Genomic DNA, 18,647 nt, shown 5'->3' with positions numbered 1-18,647 from the left:
GTGGGTCAAATTTTTGGTTTTGACTGATGTGCGACGTTGAAGAATAGATGAACAAGACCGTCTTCGGATAAGTCCTATGCGTGGAGACAAGAATTTTTACAATCAATAAATACTAAACTAAAAAAGCTCAGTATTATTACTCAACTTTACGAAGGCAAACTAGCTATATGCGTTGAAATGCATGATTCATATCTACTACAGATCACACGCATAACACCTTTACTAACCAATCAATCCACAAACATAACGCATTTAAATATTATAGTATGTCTTTTTGTTTGTTTGCAATCGTAAAATTAAAACAAGAGCTTACCATAAGACAGCCAAGCTTGACTATTCGAAATATTGTCCCAGAAGCAGAAAAATTTTACCCAAAATGTTAAATATCAAAAGAGTATTAAGTTCAAAAGGGGACATAAATTGACCAAAATACATATCGATGCTATAGGACTTAATGCTATAACTAGTTTCATAACCCGAAAGGCATATGTGAAGTTTAAATTCAATATCTGTAAATAATTTTGGAGATAGTAACTTGCATGTAAAACTTTAACAGGACTTTTTAAGTCCAAAAGGGGGCATCTTTTACCAAAAATACATGTCAGAGTTATGGGACTTGACTTAGTGTGGTTGGTAATTGACCTAGAAAAATGAAAAATTAAGTTTCAAATCTATATGCCTATAAGTTTAGTTGTATGTACTTGAACGCAAAACATTAACCAGGATTTTCTAAGTCTAAAGGGGGCATAATTTGGCTACAATGCAGGTCAGAGTTATGGGACCTGCCCCAGTGAGGTTGGTAATTGATCTAGAAAAAGAAAAAGTAAGTTTCAAATCTTTATGTCTTTTGATTATTGCTTTATGTACTCGCACGCAAAACTTTAACCAGGGTTTTCTAAGTCCAAAAGGGGGCATAATTTGGCTAAAATGCAGGTCAGAGTAATGGGACTTGATGCGATCAACTAGTTTTATAACCCCGAAGACACATGTTAAGTTTCAATCCAATATCTGCATTAGTTTTGGAGAGTAACTTGCATGTAAAACTTTAACCAGAATTTTTTAAGTTCAAAAGGGGGCATAATTTTCTCACAATACATGTCAGAAGTATGGATCCTGACCCAGTGATGTTGGTAATTGACCTAGAAAAAGAAAAAAATAAGTTTCAAAGCTATATGCCTTTAAATGATAGCTGTATGTACTTTCATGCAAAAACTTAACCACGGTGTGACGCCGAGGCCGACGCCGACGCCAGGGTGAGTAGAATAGCTAGACCATTCTTCGAATAGTCGAGCTAGTAAAACTTACAAACGTCTGTAACCTTTATCCGTTTGCTTTTTAACAATTCTGGTATTTGTAGATCAGCTGCAGCATCGTCCATGTGGGCATCTTTAAGAGCTTCGATGAATAATATATACCAGTTACGGTGCTTTCGGTGTATTCTGTCCAGCAGTAGATATACTGCTACAATATTACCATTGTTCTTATCCTCTTGTTGGATATTTTCTTTGTCCGTGTCGCTTATTAGATCTTTTGCAAAAAGATGCGGTAGCAGCTCGCATATTTTGATCATTTTCCCTAGTTTTTCTGTGAGGCTTTTGATGTATTCTTTCTGATATCTGTGACTGATAAAGTTGTAGCCTCTAATGTTATCAACAATGTACGTGTATCCTGAAATTACAAACTCTGAAACTGAGGTTGTGTTTCTTAAGCGCGAATGACAATTTATATTCATTATCTAGTAGTTACAACTTCAAGAGGAATGAATCACAATTATGATGAAAAGAATATGTTAACGTTGCTCTTACATTACATAACATACATTCTCATTGTGTCTTATAAAACTGCATACATTTCGACTTCTTTACAGGCTTGGTTATGGCAATCGCCCGCTCCTTATGAACCAGAAGTGCAGAGGTACGATGGTGAGTTAAGCCCTTACCCAAAATAGAAAAAGTGGAAATTTCACAGGTGGCTCAATACGACAAAAACGAAAATGTTGCAGGCTCGGTTTGATTGAGCCTATTCATGGACGGTAATGGAAATTCATGATACGCCCTCTAGCCCCGGGTTGAGCAGAACTCAAAATTTATACATGCTAAAAGTACAAAAAAAGCAATTTAGAGACATCCGCAGATGTTTTCAAACGGCGGTGCACATGCATGGAACCTTCACGGCACAATCACAATAAAGTGCGCACATTTCCTAAAAATATGTCATTTTATTAAAAGTAGGAAATGAAAATTATTTATAATTTTTATACTCAATAATGCTTTCATCTTTTCTCTATTTTATGCATCAGGGCATGTAATTGGAATAGCACAAATGTATCCACAAAGTATCGAAATTTTTACTTGTTTACACCTTCTACCACAAGGGGCCGTGTCCTACACACTGATGTAATCAAAAGACAATGTAGTATTTTATTCGTTTACTTTATAACAAATCATGTAGAGATAGACACTAACATTTTCAGTGATAGAAACACATTAAACAAAGTCTAAATTGATTTCCAAGTCCTTGACATAACTAAAAATGATTTCACAAATGTGAAATTTATGATAGTTTTGTTAATATCAATTACAGAAGTTTAAATATTTAATTTAAAGTTGTGATCCACAAAGAAGGACAACTCTTGCCTTGGGCTAGTACTCATAAGCAGAGATATCTATTAGTTTACTTCCCTTGCAATTACACAAATGAATGGAAAATGAAAACGGTTTAAGACACAATATGATAATTTTTGCACAGCAAAAACATTTAGGATTTATTCATATGTATTTGATTTACCCCTCAAAACCTGGTTCCTATGATTTTGTCAACTTACTTAATGAAATGGCTATCTCACGCCTGGTAAACTACAGAGCTACCTCTTTAAGAGGTATACGGTAAACTGCTCTGTCGTAACTTCCGTGCACGTCGTGTTAAAATAACATCAATAAAGGTGAGTGTAATAATATTTTTTGCATTTTTACACGCAGTGTATCGAATATCTATCAAAAATCGAGGAATGGTAGGTAGATATGATTTAACTTTACAGAAAACTTCAAGTTTGCTAATTCATTCTTAATTTGGGGTCGTAGGGATGTTTACCAATAAGCTGATTTAGCAGTAAATTTGGCCATTTCGTCATAAAAGCACTTTCATTTGTCAAATACAATGTATTTACATTTTAACTAATATTAAGAAGCAAACCAAGTAGGCGAGAAATAGCTATAAAATATACAATGCATTTGGAAATAAAATTCATTCTAAGAGATAGCTCTGTCGCGAAGGAGATAGTCTTGTCGCTAAGGAGATAGCTCCTTGTTGCATGAACAGAGCTCTGTGTTCTAAGTTTAAACGTTCTAATATTTACTTCGGGTTGTCCTCATTTGAAATAATATAAAGTTATTGTTCAATTTGATATACATATGTATAAATTGTCCAAGTATTGTTTTGATAAAAGCTTTTTATGATGTTATAATTATAAATTTTGAATAGTTGTGCATTCTGTTAACCTTTTTGTTCAAGTGAGTTATTGTGATCGCTCGATGTCCGTCGTCAGTCGTCTGTTTGTCTCTCCGTCAGCATTTAGCTTGTGTATGCAATAGAGGATGTATTTTTCTATTTATCACGAAATTTAGTCAAAATGATTGTCTTGTTAAAATCTAGGTCAAGTAAGAAAATGTATCATCTAGGGTCAAAAAACTAAGCCACTAAGTCAAATTAAAGAAATACCTTATCTATGCAATAGGAACTGCATTTTAGACTCTATCTTTAATGAAATTTGATGAGAATGTTTGTCTGGATAAATTCTAGGATAAATTTGTTTATAGGTTAACTGGAATAAAAAACTAGGTCACCTGATTAAATCAAAGGAAAACTTTGAATATGTAATAGAGGCTGACTTTTTCCAATTGATTTTCATGAAATTTGGTCAGAATGATTGCCTTGATGAAACCTAGGTCAACTTTTAATGTTGGTTATCTTGGATCAAAAACTATGCAACTAGGAAAAATAAAAGAAACAAATTGTGTTTGCAACTGGAACTGTATTTTATACCGGATCTTCATGAATTCTGGTCGAAATGTTTGTCTGGATGAAATCTAGGTAAAATTGAAATATGGATCATCCTGGATAAAAAGCTAGGTCACCTGGTCATTTGAAAGTAAAACCTTGTGTACGCAATAGGGACTGCATGTTACACCGGATATTCATAATATTTAGATTGGTGACCTCTAGACTGTTCGCGAACTTCGATTTGATCCGGCCTACTGACCTAGTTCTTGACCCCACATGACCTTGTTTCAAACTGACCTAGAGATCATCAAGACTAGCCATCTGACCAAGTTTCATAAACATTAGGTCAGAAATGTGGCCTCAAAAGTGTTCACAAGGCAAAGGTTTATGGACGACGCACGACGGACGTCGACGGAGGCCGGACACTGACCGGTCACAATAGCTCACCTTGAGCACTTTGTGCTCTGGTGAGCTAATAAAAAGTAACAAATCAATATAACATTTTGTAAGTCAGTTACTTACCTCCTAGATCGGTGTTCATAAATTTAAAATACTCGCGGTCATGCGGAAACACTATTCGCACGAGCGCGGGTATTTGCAAGCCATGAACACCTCCTACTCGGTTAGTAACCTATACGTAACTCCTCCCTCTGTTGCTATTCTATTCATACTAAGGTAAAGGGCTCACAAGCCGTACAACAAACAAATCGCATGTGTCTATAGTGTAAACTAGGTCAATCGCATTTGGTAGTCCTGATTGGACAGTCTGTTTTATGTAAACATTAATTATTGGATCTGTCCATTCGTAATTATTTGCATCTGCCATTATTTGCTTAAGAGTGGTTGGATAAGCGACTTCAAACTATTTCATACTCTAACACTTCACAAAACCATAGTGTCAATTAACACCAATTATCAGTTGCACAGTCATATTGATTTTTCACAAGGTCACTTTTATTGACATGCGGTACATAATACAGACAAATGCGATGCTGACGACTTATGAATTAAAGCCTCCGCAAAACTGCATTTCGCAATTTAAAGATGCTAATGCTCTTACGTCATAATATGACAAAATTCTAATTCTAAAGAAAGATAATTTTACTCAAAATCTGAAGTCACGACCCTTTCTACAAACGCGTCTGATTGGTTCAGATAAAGGATAAATTGATAGAAATGAAAATAGCTGAGAATTTTAGAATTTCAATTATAAAGAAAGTTCTAAAATTTTGAATTCGATCACTGCAGTACCTATGTCAGTAATTGTTTAATTGAGGTTGCTAATTAAATACGTACATTGTCAAAACTCTAATTGTATTATAATTAGCCTCCATGTAAAGTTGTCTTAAAAAGTTTATCTAGCTCGGAAATCAGCATGACTGTTCAAAACTTTCAGATTTTAGATTCATTAGTGCATTTGAACGTGCTCGTACAATGACGAAGTCACAGCGACTCTGATATTTTGTACAAAGTATATTTTATTTACCGGTGCGTACAAACAAACAGGTCGTGTCCTCAACGAAAAGCAATTATAGTATCATTATATTCAGATATGAGTTTACAAGCCTCTGAATATAAAATAGTTCAATATGTAGTGTGAACAAGTATCAGAGCCATTTCCACTAAAGTTACAGGCAACCCTTGCTTTTCACAAAATAATTTTACGCATCAATTTTTCTTTAACTGAAATAATCTTTTTATAGAAAAAATAGCACATGCCGATTGTAAGAAAATATAGCCCGCACGCTTAGATCAATAATGAAAGTGCTGATCTATTGATCTTGCCATGGGCTTTTAGTTTGAACCCCCTGATTATTTCACAAAAAACAAAGACAAATATCAAACAGGGCATGCCACGTACCAAAAACGGAGCCTCCCAAAACAAAACCCATAGCACGCAGACGCGTGCACGACAAACACACTCACACACACAAACAAAGCCAGCACATTAGGACAAAACGAACAAACAAAGGAACACAGTGGGGCACCGCCTTGGAACGGTCAGTCGCAAAAACACCACTGGGGAGTTTAAACCGGTTTATGGTGCGCACCCAACCTCACTCTTACCCCCCACCATGTTCCAAAGACATGGGACAGTGTAAATAAAAGTAATCCCCTCCAGGTGAATCTCTAACACACGTAATGGAAACAAAAAGGCATGGCATGTAAAACACAAAAATGATCGTGTATAAATATATAAAAAGCAAACCTTAAGAACCAAAAACGTATGTACTCAATGCCTTTACAGAAGACAAAGCAAAAAGAGAAACACCCTTAAGGGCCCGACGAAACAGGCCAGAAGACAGATATCAAAACAGTTCAGTCCTGGTAGGATTTAAAAACTGTTTATCATAGAGTCCTCCCCCTCTTCCGTCAGACACAATCAAAGAGGGAAGCGTAGTGTCCAACTGTAAACGGGTTGAACACTAAACATGCGGTATGTCTCAGAACAGTTGGGTCGTAACCTCTTTTAATAAAACGTTTTATAATTTTACCAAATACATTTGGAAAATTACCATGACCCAAGATCTTACGAAGTTTGTAAACCACATCCCCATAAAAACGGGTTTAGAAATACCTTCTCGCAGATGTGTCTTTAAATTACTATTGAATTTTAAAACTAAATCAGAATTAAGGTAGTAAAATTTAAGAAAATATTTACGCAGTTTGTAATAACGGTAGCCTTGCTGAAGAAGTTTACTTGTAATATATTGATTACGTTCATTGAAATGTTTGACATGACTACACGCTCTGGCAAACCGAATTAATTGAGAAATATATACCCCGTAAGATGTAGCCTGAGGTACATCCCCATCCAAATGGGGGCAAATTTACAATACTAAAATTAAAATCATCCCTCATGTCATAAATTTTGGTATGTATAATATTGTCATAAATAGAGAGATGTTAATCTAAAAATGAAGCATCAGTATCCGAATTGTTAGTTTTAATTAACTGAAGCTCCCTAGGATAAATAGTACCCACCAACTGACCAAAAAACGGATTATCCATATTAAGAATATAATCCAGATATCGTGATGTATAATTATCAAATGCAGTTATAATATCTGCTTGCGTATATACAATGTGTATGTAGGAGGACGTGAGAGTAAGTTGTTGAGAACAAGTTAGTGCTGAATCCAGAAGTACTTTTTAAAACGGCACTAAATAAAAAACAAGCAAAATAAATATAAGAAAATATTCAATAATTATGTCTTATACGAATGATGTATGAATATAAAAATGAGATAATTGAATTGTATCTCGTAAGCGGACATAACTACAGTCCGGATACATTTAGCACTGTTCAAAACTGTTAATGCAACACAGAGCTCCTTAGCGACATGACTATCTCCTTCACGACAGAGCTATTTCTCAAAATAAAAAGTGAATAATTTTATTCCCCAACCATGTTGGGTACATACTAGTATTTTATTTCCAAATGCATTGTATATTTTACAGCTATCTCACGCCTGCTCGGTTTGCTTCTTAATATTAGTTAAAATGTAAATATTTGACAATGAAAGTGCTTTCATGACGAAATGGCCACATTCAATTCTAAATCAGCTTGTTGGTAAACATCATCACGACCACAAATTAAGAATGAATTAGCAAACTTAAAGTTCTCCGTAAAGGTAAATCATAATTACATCGCCTACCATTCCACGATTTTTGATATTCGGTACACTGCTTGTAAAATGCAAAAAGCAAAAAATTGTTAATGTTTAAATAAACCTTCAAAACCATTGACATTCTTCAACGTCGGTTTGTGTGCTACATTATAACACACTGCAATTTTTATAAAGATTACATGTCAACAGATAGATACCACCATGTAAATGTCTTCATTGAGAGAACGTTTTGTATACGCATCACACAATATGCCTTAAGCGCTGTATTTTTTTATTGTTACTTCCCAGGTTTTTCCATATTCTGGTGTTCCTGTGACAGTATCTGAATAATCAAAGACCCAAATAAGCGCTGTTTTGACCAAGATTTACAATTTTGGTGTCTTTGAATTTTAGGCATTTATAAAAACTTCCTGCATTACATATATTTTTGCCATTTTTAGATGTATAAACATTTCATAAGATGCCTGGTGTTGACTGAATCACTCCCCGTTTGTAGTGCTGGTTAAGGAATTGCAGAAAGCTGCCACATAAGAAACCTTACTTCATACATTTCATCAGAAATACCATATAACATGCTTAGCCACCAATGTGCGCACTTAATTGTGATCTTGCCGTTCAATGATACACGTGTTGTGGCGTGTTATTCCATCAAAAGCGGAGATTGGTCCCTAGATAAAGAAACGGGTTTGCCTCAAACGAGAAAACCATGGGCAGAACAACAAACCGGAAATTAGAAAGGGGAAATATCCAAGCAATGAAACGATAATATAACGGATGTCCTGAAGAGAGCATAATCAAGTAATGAAGTAAGAAATATTGAACGTGATTGGTGACAGGGTTAGTGGGGAAGGTGGGTGGGGGCGTTTTGCAGGTGTTGGTACAAAACTCACCATGTCAATATTAAATAGGGGGAGGCATAATCGAGTAGGTGGGTGACTGTATTGAGAAGCGAGGTGGGGAGATGGTACACTTTGGCATGTTGGTCAATATTCATTGAAGGCCAAAGCTTTACAAAATAAGAAAAAATAGAGAACAAGCAGATGTTGAGGGGGTAGAGTGTATGTCCTGATTTCCCGAACCAGTGCACACACAATTTAACGAAACTTCAAACAAGTGATCAAAACCAACCTTATTTGTGCGTGGTGCATGCTGTGTTCTTTCAGAAAAATATTCTGCAGAATTATGGGACTTAGTTTTATTGTTCCCATACTACATACAAATAGTCTATTATATATATTATATTATATTGAAAAAAAAAAAACATTACTTACTGCATTGTTCAGAAAAAATAGTGATATTTTTCTACACAAGTCACTTTGTCTAGGAATATATGTACTTCTGCTTTAATTCTCGAGAGAAAACCACAGATTGCTAAACACGACATAAACGAAAATTGTCCAGGTTCTTCATGTATATTTTTGGTGTTTGTTTGTTACTTCGTTGTAAGCAATGCGTTCGTTTGTGCTATTTTATGTATGTGTCCAGTTACTGTGTGCATGTAAAAAGTTGCACGTACACATAATTTTATGCGGAGTACTGTATGGGCGACTGAGTTTTTTGAATGTGGCTGTCTGTTTTTTGTCATTGTTTTTTTTTAATTGAGTCTATTCATGAACGGTTGTGCAAATGCAATGTACCGTTTAGTCCCTGTAACCCCGGGTTGAGTAGAACTGAAAATTTACACATGTTTTAAGTACCGAAAACATTAGAGACACATGCAGTGTGCAATTCCATGAAAAGCGCGTATGATTCCCAGTTAAAATAATGGGTTTGCCCTAAACGAGAAAACAATGCACAGAGCTGAACAAGCTGTACTTTAGTGAGGGGGTCTGAGTTTATGCAGCCTGCATATCACAGAAACAGCCAAAAGACAAAATCGAAAAAGTAGGCACCATATCAAAGGGGTTATTAAACAATACCCAAAGCTATTAAGGAGGGAATTTTGGAACCACCAAATTCGAAATAACACATCCTAAATGCCGAACGATCTGGAGAAAACAAATGTATGAATGAATGAATGAGTTGGGTTTTACGGCGAATCGACACAAAAAGGTCATATATCGCCGAGAAAATGTTAAATGGATTACGTTAATTGCAAAGCATAAATAAAACCATTGAAGTAAAAGCGTAAATACATAAATAGTGTAAAAAATCAAATGCAAACATTAAAAAGTATAAAAGCGGTGATTAATAATCAAATAAGGTTCAGATTTTATTATATATACCTATTTCTTTCAAAAACTGCAAAATTTTGTCGGCTGAAATTTGCTCGTACAGCTCTTTTAGAGATTCAACATTGTAGTATGAGTTGCGCTGTGGATCGAAGTCTATACAGTCGATTAAAATATGTTTAATAGTAAGTGGTGTTTGACATGGTATACATTCAGGTTGATCTTCATTGTTCAGCAAATACGAATGAGTCAACCGAGTATGACCTATCCGACAACGAGAAAGAACAACTTCCTCCTGCGAACAGATCTATTTCCTTGGTGCCATTCACCTAAAGTAGGTTTAATTTCACGAAGTTTATTGAACGAAGCATTGTTCCACGAGGACTGCCATTTAGTTAAAATGTATTTGTTGATATTTGACCTAAAATCAGTATATGGTAATTTCAATTTAGATTGATTTAATGAAAGTGATTTCTTTGCTGCAGCATCTTCATTTCCATAAATACCAACATGACTAGGAATCCAACAGAATATGATGGACTTTTTAAAAGATAGTTCATGAACCCTGAGAAGAATGTTTTGAATGAGAGGATTTTCTGTATTACGGTTGTGTATTGATTGTAATACAGAAAGTGAGTCGGAAAAGATGATAAACTTTTCTTCATTATATTCTGAAATAAAATTAAGGGCCAAATCAATTGCTTTTGCTTCTGCTGAAAAAATTGTAGCGTTATTTGGTAAACGTAATTTTGATTGATGCAGATGGCTAACGGCGGCACATCCAACCTTTGAATCATCCTTTGAACCATCTGTATAAATAGGAAAATGATCTTTGTAAGCCGATTTGATTTCGTTATATTTGGACTTGAATATTTCAGGGTTTGTCTCAGCCTTTTTCAATGCGGTTTTCATATCAAAAAGAACTGTTGGAGAATTAAGAATCCATGGTGGTGTATTCAGAACTAAATTATCTTTTACATCATGAAATTCAAAATCTGTTTCCTTCATAGAATTATCAATGCGAAATCCAAAAGGTTTAATTTGTTTTGGTTTTCTGTCATACGAATCGTGGTATTTGGGTTTAAATATGATTTTATGAGCAGGGTTGGATTTGTTGGCAGCTACCCTCAGAGCATATTGCAATGACAGTTTTTCACGTCTCGTATAAAGGGAGGGTTCGTTTGCTTCAACATACAAGCTTTCAACAGGCGATGTTCTAATGCGCCAAGAGCAATACGAAGACCTTGATTATGAATAGTATCCAGCATCTGTAAATACGATTTTCTGGCTGAACCATAAACAACACAACCGTAATCTAGCTTGGATCGAATCAAAGCTCTATACAGTCTTAACAAAACCTTGCGATCTGCTCCCCAATCAGTATTTGAAATTACCTTTAAAAGATTCAACGATTTCAAACATTTGGCTTTCAGGTATTTTATGTGTGGTATAAAAGAAAGCTTTTTATCAAAAATAACACCAAGAAATTTTTCTTCGTCAACAACGGGTATTTTTGTACCATTTAGAAACAGCTCAGGGTCACAATGTTGTTTCCGTGATTGACAAAAGTGGACACACTGAGTTTTTGATTGGGAAAATTTAAAACCATTTTCCATGGCCCAAGTTTGAACTTGTATCAGACTCAGATTGAAGGTACATGGAAAACTGACATGTAATTAAAATTTGTTCAGAGCCTTACAATAATATTTTGACAAACTTTTAAAAGTTTCTAATGCTCTCACTCTATTTGGCCTACATTACGGTATACTGGGAAATTTTTAATCTAACTCACATTAACTGATTTTTTTTGTCTGTCATTTTGTATTCGTTTGCAGCTATTTGGAAATGTCTTCGCTGTATTTTGAACCGTGACTGGATTTTAAAATACAGACTTTTGCTCACTGTGTGTGTGTGTGTGTTTGTGTGTGTGCGCGAGCGCGCGTGTTTGTATGTGCGTGTGTGTTGGGGGCGCGGTATTCGGAACACAATCTTGAACCGTGACTGGATTTTAAAATATAGACTTTTGCTCACTGTGTGTGTGTGCGTGTGTGTGCGTGCGCATTGGAGGCACTGCATTCGGAAAACAATCTTCGTAAAGATAATACACATGTATATTAAATGCATTATAACTGCAGCATGTGATCAAAGAGTTTAAAATCTCATCATGGTTTCACATTCACCTATTATTTCGGCCCATGTTACGAATCTTTCTACATCATTTTTACAGGCACTCAACGATGTTGCGTCATAAAATGCGTGGAATTTCTTCGAACAACTAAAGTGAGAAAATCAACGCACAATAGAAATTGCTGAAGATCATGTTCAAAAACCCATTATCATCTACTTAACATATTCTGTAAGAATGACATTAAAAATGATTCAGACCGATACGGCAGATGAAAGCTGACTTGAGAATCGCCAGTTGTATTTATGAATTAGAACTGAAGCACAATTACTTAAGATTTTTAAATGAAAATATCAGATGAATGTTAATCTTATAAACTGAAATTATTTGAGTACCGTGGAAATATGTAAAAAAAAAAAGAAATATTAAATAGCATACTAACTAAATTTTGGAATTCAAACTTATTTTGTTTAGTCCAAGATCGGAAACAGGACTGCTCTTCCTGCTGCGTTATACAATTGTTTCTTAATTTAGCAAATGCGGTATTTTCCAAATCGTTATATGTCACAGTGTATCTGAGTATCTGTTCGAAGTTACCACGTCAGACTCAGAAATTGATTGCGCACTACTGAAAATCAAATGATCTTTACCGTTGGCGATAAGAGCATCTATAAATTTCTCCCATTTTCCGAGCTCTTCACTTCTCTCTAACTCATCTAAGAGAGACGCAACAGCACTTTTATTCGAATGTATTTTCGATTCTTCATAAATATCGTCATGATTTTCTAAAAAGAAAAAAACACATCACTTACACAGATTATAGACTTCTAAACTTAATCGTCTTGTAATTGAATTCTCATATGAAAAAAATCACTTGAATAGTCAAAAGTCAAATATTGCTGTCAACTTTTTCGGCAACATAATTGTTACCGTATTTCTTTCCCTTAGTGGTCTCTGTTGTTCTCTCTGTAGACACGCCATGGTTAATGTAATATGGCGACATTCAGCAAGACTATAAATGTCCAGCCGAGCTTATTTTCAGGTACGAACAGAGCACTTATGTTTGATCACAGACGTACCTCAAAGCGGCTTAATTGTTTTACATTTACTGCGACCCTGTTTACATACGTTTGGAACGGAAAAAGATCAATATAACTCGAGTTGTTCCTACCTTAAATAATACCATTACCTATAAAAACATACATTTTGTTGATATCGAGCCCCGAACAGTCTTACTAAACAATAATATATAAACACACCTAGGAATGGCAAGGACGGTAGGATGTCACGGATAAGCAAGTTCTGAACTATTAGTGGCTTGAAGATGTTCACCATTTCACAGATTTCAAGACATCTGCTCTTTTCTTCCTCTTTCGCTGAAATGTACTTAGTCGCAGAGCATTTAGATGGAACCATTAACTCGTATTCCTTATCATCGTTTGTCGGTTTTGGTAGAGAAGGCAATCTTCTACTAAGCACACGATCATCCTAAAAAAATCGTATCAGATTCATTATATATACAAAAGTTGCGATCCAGATTTTCACGTGTGACGGCACAATGTCAAAATGTTCAGCGCCAAGTTAACTTACAGAAGCGATTAACAACCCAAAAATAAACTCAACCTTTTTAGCTGTAACTCCTGGTTACATTTGTTGTTCGTGAGTGTCACGGCGTTTACGAAAATTCGATATTAGTTCCCTACGATAGCATCACGCTTCGTAAAGCATAGGAAATACATATTAACATTATTCATCTACATTATTATGCATCATAGTTCTTCAAGGAGCGAATTGTTAAAATCTAAAGATGTAGCGTTTTGATTTCACGCAAGTGTAGTAGGTGAGAATATGAAATGTCTGTTTCCCTACCTTGAGCAAAACTGTAGAATCTATTTCATTTTCGTTGATTAGATCGTAATGATCTTCCCCATAGGTGCAGTTTGGGTTTTCATTTTTGTTTAATTCAGTCTGCATATCAACTGCGATAAATAAAAGGATATGCATGTTTTAAAATTATTCTTGTAGTTTAAGTAAACATTTAAACCAGCTAATAGTAACGTTCAAACAACAACCCATTCTTTTTTATTTGAGAATCACTGAAATAATACGAAACATGCAAAAGGTTCTAAATTGAAAATTTGTCACCAAAGAGTAACTTTTTTTATATTATGTCAACGTCACCTACGTCGGAATTTCGTAACGTAACTATTGACTTAATTTTTAAGTATAGGAATACATGCCAATTTAAGACTTTCAAATGTGTAACGACTTAAACAAATAATCATATTCATCGTAGATAACTTTCAACAAATCTGAAAAAAAAAACATATCAAAATACATGCTTCTTGAACGATGAGCACGCTTTGTTTAGCATACAAAATGCCAACTTAACTCATCGATTATGCATATTTCATAAATAATTATAGGAATGACGGAAGTCTTCCTTGGTCAAATTTTCAAAATGTCTTCATAAGACATTTTTGAATTCTTTGAGTGTTTACGTGTTTACTTGTATAAAAATCTCTGAATTGTTATTAAAATTAAACTTTCTCACTGCTTATTCATGAATTTACCAGTGTAGTCCGTTGTTTTTTTCCACCATTTGTTTTGCAAGACTGTCTCCTTTATTTCTGTCTGAGGACAATGTTCAGATGGCTCTTGGTGTGTAGACCTTTTTTGCCATGGACACTGATCCATGAATAGAAATAACAATCTTTAATTTATTTCAATGTTCAACTAAAAAAAATGATTTTAGACCTGTTATTTGACAAAGCACTCGAAGAAAAAAATCTAAAAATACTTTAAAACTGTAAACTTTTATACACTTCTGTATAAACAAAACATTTATTGCATTACTTAAGATTAATTACGAATATAAAAGTTCAAGTTGTTTGTAAATGACCATAAAATCTTTTCACCTGTAGCATACTCACCCTATTGTCATTCTTAAATGTCGCTTCGAAATAACTCTAAAAATATAAAAGAGTGAAACGATGAATCGCTAATTGAAATATTGAATATTCTAAATTCAGTTTGTTTGAATAAAAAGTAACGTATACTAATAGCCCTACACTTTGATTTCCTTTTCAAAATAAAACAATGACAATATTGAAAATTCCTTATTATCATGATTATTGTTGATGAGTTGGACATTATGATAGCTGTACAATATTCCCTTGAAGTCAAAACATATGCAGAGAAATGAATGATTTTTTTTTAAATTTCTTAGACTGATATGGGTGGTCATTTTGTCCTACTTTCGTGTTTTTTGTGTTTCCGTATTTGGTAGGAAATTTTTCAGGATCACGTGATTTTATAATCAATTCAAACGAATATGTATAGGATAGACAACGAGTGCCGTTGTCTAGACAACGACACGAGTTGTCTATCCGACTTAGACCACGTGACATAAAAACTGCAATTATTGAAAACTCTTCCACGCGTTCTATAGAAATTAGGATTAACGTGTTTTTATAAGAGTGATATCATCTTTGTACCGTTAGTGCTTAATTGTCAGTAGGGCACATGAAAGAATGCAGGTTATTTGTATAAATTCAGTTTTACTAAGATACCGGACTTACTAAGATTTAACGTTCATTAACACTTTGAGTCATTTGCAGTCACAAAATCAATGCTAAACACTTACATATGGATTTCTCAAAAATACTCAAAATTAATTTATTTATTTTTATTTGTTTACTTTGTTTATTAGGATATAGTTAGTGCGTAGATGCTCGTAGGACTACGAACACCTTTTACTATATCGTGCCCTTCTTGTAAGAATGATGTAGTTGTTTTACTTTCTAACTGGGCCAAGTTGTTCGAAACTTTAACAGGCTGTAATTTAGTTTATTTTAGTTTAGTTTATACTAATTTGTTTTAGCTTGATTGTTATGAAAGCTTTAAGCTTATTGTTACCATTCTCGAGTCCGTTTCCTATGAAAACTAGTACTGGGGTCATATGAGAAGTCATGGTCGTGACCCCAATGATGCTCGAACCCACGACCACTGCATTAAGCTGTTAAACTAACCGCCTGCTAAATTTTTATACAAGATACTAGTCTTGGTGGGTGGGAAACACTAGTATGATGTTTTAATTTTACTGTAAAGATGATTTGGTGTTTATAATCCTTAACAAGTACATTTGATTTTCTAAGTTTTCTAAACTGTCGAAATCTACTGATAAAGTTAATCGACCGTTAACTCAATTGCCTGTTAAAGTTTCGAACAACTGGATCCAGTTGTTTGCAAATGTAAGGATCGTACTGACATGTCTATTTTGTAACAAGTGAACATAAAAAGTTACAACTGTTGGAAACGTTTCAGGGAATGTGTAAATTACGTTTTTACCCAGTTGGTTCTACACTACAAATATGTAGTTTATTGTAATTAAATTTTATTGATATCCAATAACAATGGGTCATTTTTACGATATTAATATTTAGACGTTGTTAACTGAATTTACTTCCAAGTCAGTCTTATTTTTATCCCATTGATAACTGGTGAGAATATGTGTAGGTTACTAACCGAGTAGGAGGTGTTCATGAAATGAAAATACCCGCGCTCGTGCGAATCGTGACACCGAGAGCGCGTAGCGCTCGAGGTGTTACCGCACGAGCGCGGGTATTTTCATTTCATGAACACCGATCTAAGAGGTAAGTAACCGACTTACACAACGTCATTTTAATTTGTTAGTTTTTATTTATTTATTTATTAATTTGTAAGTCTTTCCTTCTCCCAGTCAGAAAATAAATTAGTTTGGGAATTACTTTAACTTCAGCAGGTAAATTGAAATACGTAAAATGATATTAAAAAGTTGATGAAAGTTCTGCTAATTCGCCAGTGTAAATGCATTTATTGTTTGTTGGGAGGTTCTTTTTATCTTTTAATGCACAATTTCACACTTTTCACGGTTGCATGTTTATAAAACATTTTTCATGATAAACTTAGTTTCGGACTCTGCATTTACGGTTTCGTCGTGGTCGTGGTCGTTATCATCATCATCATCATCATCATCATCATCTAACAACAATAATTAAAATGATTATCTTCTTCTTCTACTCCTCCCTGTTAAGTACTGAGCCGTGAATGTATCTTGTAGGTGAAAACATGACGATCGTAATTCAAAGGTCAAAATATACAATATTTAAAAAAGAAGTATACATGTGTAAATTCTACTTGACGCAGGTATTGTCTATTTTCCGTAAGTATTGACCTGGCACTCATTTTTCTTCACCAGTATTTTCGGGGGTTTCCATTATTTTACGAAATATTTGTATCCCGAAATAACCAATATAAATAACCAATTGCACGGTGGCATAGTGGTAGCTGTCTGACTGCCACGCACGATACCACGAGTTCAAAATCACCTCAGACCATTTTTTTTAATTAATATTGTTATTGATGTTACTTTTACTCTTACAATATCTGTGTAACATATTTCACGAAATCTAATTGTTTTCTCTTGTAGATCTAGTATTCATTTTCAGGAAACGCTGGTGAGAAATACTTTGTCTTTTTATCTAAGATACTTTTAAATATGCTTTATTCAACCTTTTCCATAACGTTTATAGACCATAAGGTTTGATCAGATAAATATGGCAATATTTCTACCGATAAAATTTGGGGGAAAATGGTCAGTACGCTGGAGTTGAACCAGAAATGCAGTTCAGCAGCTAAATATTTTGTCGGCACAGCTATTTGCACATGTGACATTGTGAAAATTATAAAGAAATAAATACGCAATATTTATATCGCTATTTAACTTCAGACGCCGAGAATTAATTTACGGAAAATATACGGAATATTCTTGAGTGTCAGGTCAATACTTAGGGACAATAACATGGCATTAAATAAACATTACAGTTTGAACTCATCTAACATTCTTTTCACGTGCTCAGGTTTGGTATGATACCTGTGCACGAGCGCAGGTATGGTATGATACTTGTGCACGTGCGCAGGTATGGTATATAGGTATTCATTTTGGTTATTAACCCGCAGAGAACAATAGAACAGTTGTGTAAAGACGGGTACAAGTCTGCTTTGCGATTGGCTATTGACGGATTATCGTGGTCTAATCTCATTTCGAAATTATCAGGCTGTACTGTATTGTTAGATGGTAAATTGACACGAAATTCACGCATTTTTTGACCAAGTTTCCCCCGATATATATATACAACGCTACTGTTGTATATGAAATATAGACGGGTACAAGTCTGCTTTGCGATTGGCTACTTTTACGGATTATCGTGGTCTATCTGATTGACACAAAATATCTGTAATCTTTTGTATTTCCATGATGTTAATTATACATGATTTGCATGAAAAACATGAGATATACAAGATTTAAATTTCAAAGTGAGAGTGACATGTATTAGGCCAAGAAAATGTGTTTAATGTCTAAAATTTTATTGAATCGAAGTAGCAAAATGTGCATAAATCAGTGTATTTAAGTAAATTTCAATCTTATTTTATTAGCTTATTATTCATCTATATTCTTAAAACTATGCTGAAAAAAGATTGACTGAATAAGTTTGCAGATGAACTTGTGAAAACACATTTATTCGGGAAAACTTGTTAAATAGCTACATATATTACCTGTATTATAAGAATAATTTTCGTGAATTTTTTGTTAGTTACAAAAATATTGAATTCCCTATGCTATCGTTATCGTTAGGGCGTGTAATATAATTTGCAGCTATTTATAAATTATTATAGACT

At 34.4% G+C, this 18,647-nt stretch overlaps 1 protein-coding gene across 1 annotated transcript; it reads right to left on the bottom strand.

The window, feature by feature from the left end:
• Positions 1 to 856: 856 nt before the first annotated feature.
• On the bottom strand, positions 857 to 13,931 carry LOC128552798 (uncharacterized). Its single transcript, XM_053533865.1, has 4 exons — positions 13,797 to 13,931; positions 13,187 to 13,415; positions 12,578 to 12,712; positions 857 to 1,668 (listed from the first exon to the last, which is right to left on the bottom strand). The coding sequence occupies exons 1-4, from the start codon at positions 13,929 to 13,931 to the stop codon at positions 1,292 to 1,294; spliced, it is 876 nt and encodes a 291-aa protein (XP_053389840.1). The 3' UTR covers positions 857 to 1,291.
• Positions 13,932 to 18,647: the final 4,716 nt, after the last annotated feature.

This window comes from Mercenaria mercenaria, unplaced genomic scaffold (genome assembly GCF_021730395.1).
Source record: "Mercenaria mercenaria strain notata unplaced genomic scaffold, MADL_Memer_1 contig_3165, whole genome shotgun sequence".
Classification (NCBI taxonomy): Eukaryota; Metazoa; Mollusca; class Bivalvia; order Venerida; family Veneridae; genus Mercenaria; species Mercenaria mercenaria.
The sequence above is the reverse complement of the archived record's forward strand: the minus strand, read 5'-3'. Positions and strand labels throughout refer to the sequence as shown.